This window comes from Entelurus aequoreus, linkage group LG13 (assembly GCF_033978785.1).
Source record: "Entelurus aequoreus isolate RoL-2023_Sb linkage group LG13, RoL_Eaeq_v1.1, whole genome shotgun sequence".
Classification (NCBI taxonomy): domain Eukaryota; kingdom Metazoa; phylum Chordata; class Actinopteri; order Syngnathiformes; family Syngnathidae; genus Entelurus; species Entelurus aequoreus.
The window spans coordinates 904,495-916,994 of record NC_084743.1 but is presented as its reverse complement, the minus strand read 5'-3'; the positions used below and the strand labels follow the sequence as shown (position 1 = coordinate 916,994).

The following is a 12,500-nucleotide window of genomic DNA, read 5'->3' as shown; positions in this document are numbered from 1 at the left end:
TACCGACACTGACACTGGTAAATGTGTTAGCATATTAGATAATGCTAACGACACCAGCATGTACAAGTAGACCTGTAAGACTTGTTTTAGTTACATTGAAAAGCGTTGCTTGGAGTGATGAATGAAGAATCCGTACGAGTAGGAACGCTACGGACGGCTAGAAGACGCAACGGCGCTTGTACTTCCAGTACAAGGCTTTAAAACAGCAAGAAACACTGGACACAAAAACACACCTTTTCCGAGTCTTCGCGTGTGTGTTTTATGGAAAACTGTTTGCAAATGACCCGCACCGTTTTATAAGCCACAGAGTACAAAGCGTAGTGAAAAAAGTAGCAACTTATAGTCCAAAATGTACAGTAGCTGCAATACACTTTTCCACCACTTGTGGCGGTAATGACAATATTCAACAGTCAATCATAGAGAAGTTTCTCAAGCGCCAAAATTATGACTGAAGTCGTCATTGTTCATTTAGTTAATTATTATAATTGTTTCTGTCATGTCATAGAAGGCCGTCTAAGAAACATATTTTAATATTTGACTGTTTCCCCGTTCCTACAGTGTCCCCTGACCTGGCAAGATATGTGGGAGGGGCCCGAGGAGCCCATGCAGTACCTGGGAGCCATTGTCATGCGTGCACTCGCCTTGCAGGTACTTTGCAGTACAAATACCACAGTAGTACATGGTTCATACATTGTTTATGCTCTCATCAACCATCGAATGGAATTAAAATCCATTTACTCAGTGCTTGGCCCCCCAAAACAACACAATTTTCACATTTGAAAAGGAACAAGTATTGTATGAAAACAATGCAATATAATGTCGTAGTTTTACGAAGTCATGTACAGTATTTACCTAGGAAGAAAGAAAAGCTTCTCCATATTTTTATGGATAAACGTTCAGGTCTTATTCTAACGCCCTAGACTCATCCTGCCTCAGTACGGCGCAGACTCGCAGTACGGCGCTCCCACTGCGTCATTGTCAAGTCCAAATAAGCGGCTAAATTACTAACATTCTAATATTAGCATGTTAGCTTTTTTTTGCTAATTCAGTGTCAAAAATTTGGTTACTTGACGAATGACATCTGTTACCATTCTAATGCTAGTATGCTAGCTTTTTTTTAAATGTTAATTTTGTACACCACATATTTTTGGTACTTGATGCATGTTAATGTTAGCATTCTAACATTTAAAAAAAAAAAAAAATTCAGGTGGACACCTCAGAGTCCGGTAATATATTTTGGGATTTGGCACGTTACAGGTAGCATTTTAGCATGCCGACATTAGCTTGCTATCTTTTTTGAGCTAATTTTGCAAGTACGCACCTCAGTGTCAAAAATGTGGTTACTTGACGAATTACATCTGTTAGCATTCTAATGCTAGCTTTTTTTAAGCTAATTTTGTACACCTCAGTCATATTTTGGTACTTTGATGCATGCTAACGTTAGCATGCTAGCATTTTTTAGACGCACACCTCAGAGTACGGTAGTATATTTTGGTGTTTGGCATGTTGCAGGTAGCATTTTAGCATGCTAACATTAGCGTGCAATCTTTTGTTAGCTAATTTTGCAAGTATACACCTCAGCGTCCAAAATTTGGTTACTTGACGAATGACATCTGTTAGCATTCTAATGCTAGTATGCTAGGTTTTTTTTTAAGCTAATTTTGTACAACTCACTCACATTTTGGTACTTGATGCATGCTAACGTTAGCATGCTAGCATTTAAAAAAAAAATTCAGGTGCACACCTCAGAGTACGGTAATATATTTTGGTATTTGGCACGTTACAGGTAGCATTTTAGCATGCCGACATTAGCTTGCTATCTTTTTTTAGCTAATTTTGCAATTACACACCTCAGCATCAAAAATGCGGTTACTTGACAAATGACATCTGTTAGCATTCTAATGCTAGCTTTTTTTAAAGCTAATTTTGTACACCTCAGTCATATTTTGGTACTTGATGCATGCTAACGTTAGCATGCTAGCATTTAAAAAAAAAATAATTCAGGTGTACACCTCAGAGTACGGTAATATATTTTGGTATTTGGCACGTTACAGGTAGCATTTTAGCATGCCGACATTAGCTTGCTATCTTTTTTGAGCCAATTTTGCAAGTACACACCTCAGCGTCAAAAATGTGGTTACTTGACGAATGACATCTGTTAGCATTCTAATGCTAGCTTTTTTAAAATAATAATAATAATAATAATAATAATAATAATAATAATAGATTTTATTTGTAAAAAGCACTTTACATTGAGCAAACAACCTCAAAGTGCTACAGTGTATTGAAAAAAAATAAAAAATAATAAAAAGATAATAAAAAAAAATTAAAGATAAAATAAAAACTAGAACAGCCTAATAGCAAGAACTAGTATGCATGTATCTATAAATAGGCTTTTTTTTTTTTTTTTTTTAAAAGAAGGGTTTTTAAGCCTTTTTTAAAAGCATCCACAGTCTGTGGTGCCCTCAGGTGGTCAGGGAGAGCGTTCCACAGACTGGGCGCGGCGGAGCAGAAAGCCGGTCTCCCATAGTTCGTAGCTTTGTCCTCGGAGGTTGGAGGAGGTTAGCCTGTCCGGAGCGGAGGTGTCGTGTGGAGGATTTGGGGGTGAGCACTTCTTTGAGGTAGAGGGGGGGCATTTCCATGGAGGCACTGGTGGGTTAGTAGGGAGACTTTGTATTCAAGCCTGAGTGGAACAGGAAGCCAGTGGAGGGATTTGAGAATATTTTTTTAACACAACAATCACACTTTTGAGACGCTGCAAATCAAGATTGCTATAAAAAAGAAGAAATAGGAGACGTGTTCGCCCTCCCTGGCTGCCAGGAAATAAAAGGTCTGGCTCTGTCTCCTCTCCACTGTGTCGGAATATACGCCTACCTCAATATGTTCTGGCAGCCAACACACACACACACACACACACACACACACACACACACACACACACACACACACACACACACACACACACACACACACACACACACACACACACACACACACACACACACACACACACACACACACACACACACACACACACACACACACACACACACACACACACACACTCTCGCGTGTGTTGAGAAATATTTATGTCCATGCGAACGCGATGCATTTCATTAAGTGTGTAAGTGTGTACTTGGTCTGCGTGCACGTAAGAAGAGAGGCTGGCATCTCTGCTTCTTCCTGCCAACCAGGTGCCACACCCTAAATACCCTTTGGACCAGGGGTGGGCAGTGCATTTTTAATGGCACATTCTAAAAATAATATTTTAAAAAAAGTGGTAATATAAGAGCAAACAGGTGAAATGTAACAAGAAAAAGTTGCAATGTTGACATAATAAGACAAAGTTGCCATGCAGGATGGTGTTTTTTTCTTTAAAACTGTCATTGTTGAAACATAATAATGAATGAAAATCAATTTTATGAATTATTTGTGATTTTGCTATAAAAAAAACAAAAAAAACAGGGTTTTCTTTTTACAAAAAGGACATAAAATAGTAATAAAAAAAAACAACAACACATAAATAAAAATGTTTAATCGATGGATACTGTAGATGTGAAATTAATATAGTTGAAAGTAAAAAAAAAAAAGTATGACTTATTTAAACATTTTTTTTAAGTGGGCCCTTTTAGATGCCTGAGAATTTTAGTGGGATTTTTTTTCTTTAAAAACTGTTTTTGTTCCAAAAAATAATAATAATGAAAATCAATGTTGTCATGAATTATTGACATATTCAAGGCTACAATTACTTCACATGAGATGTTCACCTTTAAAATATTTTGGGGAAAATATTGCATGTTTTGTGATTTTGCTATGAAAAAAACCCCTGTTTTTTTTTACAAAAGGGGCACAAAATAAATAGTACAAAAAAAAACATACAATTAATAAAAACGTACAATAGATGGGTAGAGCTGAAGTTAATATAGTTGAAAGTAAAAATAAAAAATGTTTGACTTATTTGACTTTTTTTTGGAGTGGGCCTTTTTTGATGCCTGAGATGCCTAGTGGGATTTTTTTCCCTTTAAAAACTGTTTTTGTTCCAAAAAATAATAATAATGAAAATCAATGTTGTCATGAATTATTGACATATTCAAGGCTACAATTACTTCACATGAGATGTTCACCTTTAAAATATTTTGGGGAAAATATTGCATGTTTTGTGATTTTGCTATGAAAATACAGGGTTTTCTTTTTACAAAAAGGGCATAAAATAGTAAAAAATAAAAAATAAATATAGTTGAAAGTAAAAATAAAAAATGTATGACTTATTTGATTTTTTTTTTTAAATGGGCCCTTTTAGATGCCTGAGAATTTTAGTGGGATTTTTTTTCTTTAAAAACGGTTTTTGCTCCAAAAAATAATAATGAATGAAAATCAATGTTGTCATGAATTATTGACATATTCAAGGCTACAATTACTTCACATGAGATGTTCACCTTTGAAATATTTTGGGGAAAATATTGCATGTTTTGTGATTTTGCTACAAAAAAAAACAGGATTTTCTTTTTACAAAAGGGGCATAAAATAAATAGTACAAAAAAAACCCCATAAAAATAATAAAAACGTATAATTGATGGATAGAGCTGAAGTTAATATAGTTGAAAGTAAACATAAATTTTTTTTGACTTATTGTGATTTTGCTATAAAAAAACCAGGGTTTTCTTTTTACAAAAAGGGCTTAAAATAAGAAAAAAAAAAAAAACACATGCAAATAATAAAAATGTATAATCGATGGATAGATGGGAAATTAATATAGTTGAAAGTAAAAATAAATAATTTTTGACTTATTTGATTTTTTTTTTGGAGTGGGCCCTTTTAGATGCCTGAGAATTTTAGTGGGATTTTTTTTTCTTTAAAAACTGTTTTTGCTCCAAAAAATAATAATGAATTAGAATCAATGTTGTCATGAATTATTGACATATTCAAGGCTACAATTACTTCACATAAGATGTTCACCTTTGAAATATTTTTGGGAAAATATTGCATGTTTTGTAATTTTGCTATAAAAAAAACAATAGGGTTTTCTTTTTACAAACAGGGCATAAAATAGTAAAAAAACAAAAAACACATGCAAATAATAAAAACGTATAATCGATGGATAGATGGGAAATTAATATAGTTGAAAGTAAAAATAAAAAATGTATGACTTATTTGAATTTTTTTTTTAAGTAGGCCCTTTTAGATGCCTGAGAATTTCAGTGGGATTTTGTTTTCTTTAAAAACTGTTTTTGCTCCAAAAAATAATAATGATTGAAAATCAATGTTGTCATGAATTATTGACATATTCAAGGCTACGATTACATCACATAAGATGTTCACCTTTAAAATATTTTGGGGAAAATATTGCATATTTTGTAATTTTGCAAAAAAAAAAACCCTGTTTTTTCTTTTTACAAAAACGGCATAAAATAAATAGTACAAAAAAAACCCCATAAAAATAATAAAAACGTATAATTGATGGATAGAGCTGAAGTTAATATAGTTGAAAGTAAAAATAAAAAATGTTTGACTTATTGTGATTTTGCTATAAAAAAAAACAACAGGGTTTTCTTTTTACAAAAAGGGCTTAAAATAGTAAAAAAAACAAAAAAACACATGCAAATAATAAAAACGTATAATCGATGGATAGATGGGAAATTAATATAGTTGAAAGTAAAAATAAAAAATGTATGACTTATTGGATTTTTTTTTTAAGTGGGCCCTTTTAGATGCCTGAGAATTTTAGTGGGATTTTTTTTCTTTAAAAACGGTTTTTGCTCCAAAAAATAATAATGAATGAAAATCAATGTTGTCATGAATTATTGACATATTCAAGGCTACAATTACTTCACATAAGATGTTCACCTTTAAAATATTTTGGGGAAAATATTGCATATTTTGTGATTTTGCTATAAAAAAAACCCTGTTTTGTTTTTTTTTTTACAAAAAGGGCATAAAATAAATAGTACAAAAAACCCCCATAAAAATAATAAAAACGTATAATTGATGGATAGAGCTGAAGTTAATATAGTTGAAAGTAAAAATAAAAAATGTTTGACTTATTGTGATTTTGCTATAAAAAAAAACAGGGTTTTCTTTTTACAAAAAGGGCATAAAATAGTAAAAAAAAAAAAACACATGCAAATAATAAAAATGTATAATCGATGGATAGATGGGAAATTAATATAGTTGAAAGTAAAAATAAAAAATGTTTGACTTATTTGATTTTTTTTTGGAGTGGGCCCTTTTAGATGCCTGAGAATTTTAGTGGGATTTTTTTTCTTTAAAAACGGTTTTTGCTCCAAAAAATAATAATGAATGAAAATCAATGTTGTCATGAATTATTGACATATTCAAGGCTACAATTACTTCACATAAGATGTTCACCTTTAAAATATTTTGGGGAAAATATTGCATGTTTTGTGATTTTGCTTTAAAAAAAAAACCAGGGTTTTCTTTTTACAAAAAGGGCATAAAATTGTAAAAACAAAACAAAACATAAAAATAATAAAAATGTATAATCGATGGATAGATGTGAAATTAATATAGTTGAAAGTAAAAATAAAAAATATATGACTTATTTGAATTTTTTTTTTAAGTGGGCCCTTTTAGATGCCTGAGAATTTCAGTGGGATTGTTTTACTTTAAAAACTGTTTTTGCTCCAAAAAATAATAATGAATGAAAATCAATGTTGTCATGAATTATTGACATATTCAAGGCTACAATTACTTCACATGAGATGTTCACTTTTTGGGGAAAATATTGCATATTTTGTGATTTTGCTATAAAAAACAGGGTTTTCTTTTTACAAAAAGGGCATAAAATAGTACAAAAAAACACATAAAAATAATAAAAACTTATAATCACTGGATAGATGTGATTATATATATATATATATATATATATATATATATATATATATATATATATATATATATATATATATATATATATATATATATATATATATATATATATATATATATATATATATATATATATATATATATATACAGTATATATATATATATACAGTATATATATATATATATATATATGTGTATATATATATATATATATATATATATGTACTTACAAACTATATTTATAAGACTTATGTCTATGTTGTGTGTGTCCAGAGTTGGGTGGAGCGTGCATCAAATCAACATCTTCTGTCGGACACTCTGGATCTGTCAGAACTCTTCCACCCTGATACCTTCCTCAACGCTCTCAGGCAGGAAACTGCCAGGTAGGATTTGTCTCACCTCCTTTTCTCAGGAAGAAGAAGAAGAAGAAGAGATGATAACGTCTGTTTGGGGTTTCAGATCCTTGGATTGTTCCATGGATAGTTTAGTGTTTGCATCATCATGGAGGACTCCTCTTGTGGGGGCCAAGCTGCAAGTCAAGGTACACACACACACACACACACACACACACACACACACACACACACACACACACACACACACACACACACACACACACACACACACACACACACACACACACACACACACACACACACACACACACACACACACACACACACACACGCAATACAAGCAGTCCTGCAGCATGTTTACTTCAGTGTGATATCATGTGCGGTACAAGCAGTCCTGCAGTGTGTTTATTTGTGTGTGATATCATGTACGATACAAGCAGTCCTGCAGTGTGTTTACTTCAGTGTGATATAATGTGCGATACAAGCAGTCCTGCAGTGTGTTTATTTGTGCGTGATATCATGTGCGATACAAGTGGTCCTGCAGCATGTTTACTTGTGTGTGATATAATGTGCGATACAAGCGGTCCTGCAGCATGTTTACTTCAGTGTGATATCATGTGCGATACAAGCGGTCCTGCAGCGTGTTTACTTGTGTGTGATATCATATGCGATACAAGCGGTCCTGCAGTGTGTTTACTTGTGTGGGATACAAGCGGTCCTGCAGTGTGTTTACTTGTGTGTGATATCATGTGCGATACAAGCGGTCCTGCAGCGTGTTTATTTGTGTGTGATATCATGTGTGATACAAACGGTCCTGCAGTGTGTTTACTTTTGTGTGATATCATGTGTGATACAAGCGGTCCTGCAGTGTGTTTACTTGTGTGCGATATCATGTGTGATACAAGCGGTCCGGCAGCGTGTTTACTTGTGTTAGATATCATGGGTGATACACGCAGTCTAGCAGCATCTTTACTTGTGTGTGATATCATGTGCGATACAAGCGGTCCTGCAGCGTGTTTATTTGTGTGTGATATCATGTGTGATACAAACGGTCCTGCAGTGTGTTTACTTGTGTGCGATATCACGTGCAATACAAGTGGCCCGGCAGCGTGTTTACTTGTGTTAGATATCATGGGCGATACACGCAGTCTTGCAGCATCTTTGCTTGTGTGTGATGTCATGTGCGATACAAGCGCTTCTGCAGTGTGTTTACTTGTGTGATACAAGTGGTCGTGCAGCATGTTTACTTGTGTGCGATATTATGTGCGATACAAGCGGTCCTGCAGCATGTTTACTTCAGTGTGATATCACGTGCTATACAAGTGGTCCTGCAGCGTGTTTACTTGTGTGTGATATCATGTGCGATACAAGCGGTCCTGCAGTGTGTTTACTTGTTTGTGATATAATGTGCGATACAAGCGGTCCTGTAGCGTGATTACTTGTGTTACATATCATGTGCGATACACGCAGTCTTGCAGCATCTTTACTTGTGTGCGATATCATGTGCGATACAAGCGGTCCGGCAGCGTGTTTACTTGTGTAAGATGTCATGTGCGATACACGCAGTCTTGCAGCATCTTTACTTGTGTGTGATGTCATGTGCGATACAAGCGCTTCTGCAGTGTGTTTACTTGTGTGTGATATCATGTGCGATACAAGCGGTCCGGAAGCGTGTTTACTTGTGTTAGATATCATGGGCGATACACGCAGTCTTGCAGCATCTTTACATGTGTGTGATGTCATGTGCGATACAAGCGCTTCTGCCGTGTGTTTACTTGTGTATGATATCATGTGCGATACAAGCGGCCCTGCAGTGTGTTTACTTGTTTGTGATATAATGTGCGATACAAGCGGTCCTGTAGCGTGAGTACTTGTGTTACATATCATGTGCGATGCACGCAGTCTTGCAGCATCTTTACTTGTGTGCGATATCATGTGCGATACAAGCGGTCCGGCAGCGTGTTTACTTGTGTTAGATGTCATGTGCGATACACGCAGTCTTGCAGCATCTTTACTTGTGTGTGATGTCATGTGCGATACAAGCGCTTCTGCAGTGTGTTTACTTGTGTGTGATATCATGTGCGATACAAACGGTCCTGCAGTGTGTTTACTTGTGTGTGTACATATGTCTAATGGTGTTTCTATGGTAACCTCTTTTCCACGTAACTTAGCGGCGTTGGCCTGAAAGGAGGCGGAGCTTCCCACGATAGTTGAGAAGTTTATCATCTCAATGCTGCTGCACACTTTGTTTTAATGAGTGGCTGACATGCCAGCATGTGGGCGCATGAAAAGAAGCACTGGCAGAGGAAGACAGTGAGGGGATAATTGTTAGGAAACACACACACACACACACACACACACACACACACACACACACACACACACACACACACACACACACACACACACACACACACACACACACACACACACACACACACACACACACACACACACACACACTCCCCGTCTTTCTCCGCAGCAGATGATGGTGATTTAGTCGTTGTCTTTCTATGTCTGCTTTGACGCCAGACTTCCTTCTATTGTCTGCAGGGAACACGCACACAAACACACGTGTGGTTTCTCCTCAGTTGGAGAGTTTTATCAGCCAGAGTTCCTTCTATTGTCTGCAGGGAACACGCACACAAACATGAACACACGTGTGGTTTCTCCCCAGTTGGAGAGTTTTATCAGCCAGAGTTCCTTCTATTGTCTGCAGGGAACACGCACACAAACATGAACACAGGTGTGGTTTCTCCTCAGTTGGAGAGTTTTATCAACCAGAGTTCCTTCTATTGTCTGCAGGGAACACGCACACAAACATGAACACACGTGTGGTTTCTCCTCAGCTGGAGAGTTGTATCAGCCAGAGTTCCTTCTATTGTCTGCAGGGAACGCGCACACAAACATGAACACACGTGTGGTTTCTCCTCAGTTGGAGCGTTTTATCGACCAGAGTTCCTTCTATTGTCTGCAGGGAGCACGCACACAAACATGAACACACGTGTGGTTTCTCCTCAGTTGGAGAGTTTTATCAGCCAGAGTTCCTTCGATTGTCTGCAGGGAACACGCACACAAACACGAACACCCGTATGGTTTCTCCCCAGTTGGAGAGTTTTATCAGCCAGAGTTCCTTCTATTGTCTGCAGGGAACACGCACACAAACATGAACACACGTGTGGTTTCTCCCCAGTTGGAGAGTTTTATCAGCCAGAGTTCCTTCTATTGTCTGCAGGGAACACGCACACAAACATGAACACAGGTGTGGTTTCTCCTCAGTTGGAGAGTTTTATCAACCAGAGTTCCTTCTATTGTCTGCAGGGAACACGCACACAAACATGAACACACGTGTGGTTTCTCCTCAGCTGGAGAGTTGTATCAGCCAGAGTTCCTTCTATTGTCTGCAGGGAACGCGCACACAAACATGAACACACGTGTGGTTTCTCCTCAGTTGGAGAGTTTTATCAGCCAGAGTTCCTTCGATTGTCTGCAGGGAACACGCACACAAACACGAACACCCGTATGGTTTCTCCCCAGTTGGAGAGTTTTATCAACCAGAGTTCCTTCTATTGTCTGCAGGGAACACGCACACAAACATGAACACACGTGTGGTTTCTCCTCAGTTGGAGCGTTTTATCGACCAGAGTTCCTTCTATTGTCTGCAGGGAACACGCACACAAACATGAACTCTTGTGTGGTTTCTCCTCAGTTGGAGAGTTTTATCAACCAGAGTTCCTTCTATTGTCTGCAGGGAACACGCACACAAACATGAACACACGTGTGGTTTCTCCTCAGTTGGAGCGTTTTATCGACCAGAGTTCCTTCTATTGTCTGCAAAGAACACGCACACAAACACAAGTGTGGTTTCTCCTCAGTTGGAGAGTTTTATCAACCAGAGTTCCTTCTATTGTCTGCAGGGAACACGCACACAAACATGAACACCGTGTGGTTTCTCCTCAGTTGGAGCGTTTTATCAGCCGGAGTTCCTTCTATTGTCTGCAGGGAACACGCACACAAACATGAACACACGTGTGGTTTCTCCTCAGGAATACAAATATAAAATAAAAATAAAAATATTATTTAAAAAAACATAACAAATATTAAAAGTGCAATTAAAGAGTAATGTCAGGAGAAAATGTTGCAATAAGAATATTATTTAAAATAGAAAAAATATGACCAATGTATGATCCTGTAACTACTTGGTATCAGAAAGATACCTAAATGTGTGGTATCATCCAAAACGAATGTAAAGTATCAAAGAAGAGAAGAATAAGTGATTATTACATTTGAACAGAAGTGTAGATAGAACATGTTGAAACAGAAAATAAGCAGATATTAACAGTACATGAACAAGTGGATTAATAATCAATTTTTACAGTTTGTCCCTCAAAATGTGTACAAAATAGTAGGTGTATAAATGACACAATATGTTACTGCATACGTCAGCAGACTAATTAGGAGTCTTTGTTTGTTTACTTACTACTAAAAGACAAGTTTTCTAGTATGTTCACTATTTTATTTAAGGACTAAACTGTTCTTTCTTTGCAATAACAAACATATGTTTAATACATCATAAAAAGTAAAAAAAAAAAAATTGTGGCCCCCTTTATTTTGAAAAGTATCAAAATTAAGGATGTTGCTTTTTTGCCGATATTCCGATACTGTCCAACTCTTAATTACCGATATCAACCTATACCGATATATACAGTCGTGGAATTAACACATTATTATGCCTAATTTGGACAACCAGGTATGGTGAAGATAAGGTTCTTTTTTTAAAAAATGAATAAGGTAAATAAATTAGAAACATTTTCTTGAATAAAAAAGAAAGTAAAACAATATAAAAACAGTTACATAGAAACTAGTAATGAATGAAAATGAGTAAAATGAAGTGTTAAAGGTTAGTACTATTAGTGGAGCAGCAGCACGCACAATCATGTGTGCTTACGGACTGTATCCCTTGCAGACTGTATTGATATATATTGATATATAATGTAGGAAGCAGAATATTAATAACAGAAAGAAACAATGTGTGAATGAGTGATCTAATAAAAAAAATAAAAACTATACCGATAATAAAAAAAATGATACCGATAATTTCCGATATTACATTTTAAAGCATTTATCGGCTGATAATATCGGCAGGCCGATATAATCGGACATCTCTAATCAAAATACATTTTAGTACCGGTACCAACATATAGGTATGGGGACAACCCAAGACCCCCGCATGCTTTTATTTGGTTTCATTGTTATTAATAAAGAAAATAAAGTGTTTCTATTTGTGTGACTAACACC

General features: G+C 35.9%; 1 protein-coding gene across 1 annotated transcript in view; it reads left to right on the top strand.

Moving 5' to 3' along the window:
* Positions 1-12,500, top strand: part of LOC133663681 (cytoplasmic dynein 2 heavy chain 1-like) — a 118,332-nt gene that overhangs the window by 103,046 nt on the left and 2,786 nt on the right. Inside the window, exons 29-31 of the mRNA XM_062068365.1 lie at positions 559-648; positions 7,120-7,229; positions 7,306-7,387. Coding sequence (XP_061924349.1) covers positions 559-648; positions 7,120-7,229; positions 7,306-7,387 — 282 coding nt within the window. The remainder of the gene's footprint in view (positions 1-558; positions 649-7,119; positions 7,230-7,305; positions 7,388-12,500) is intronic.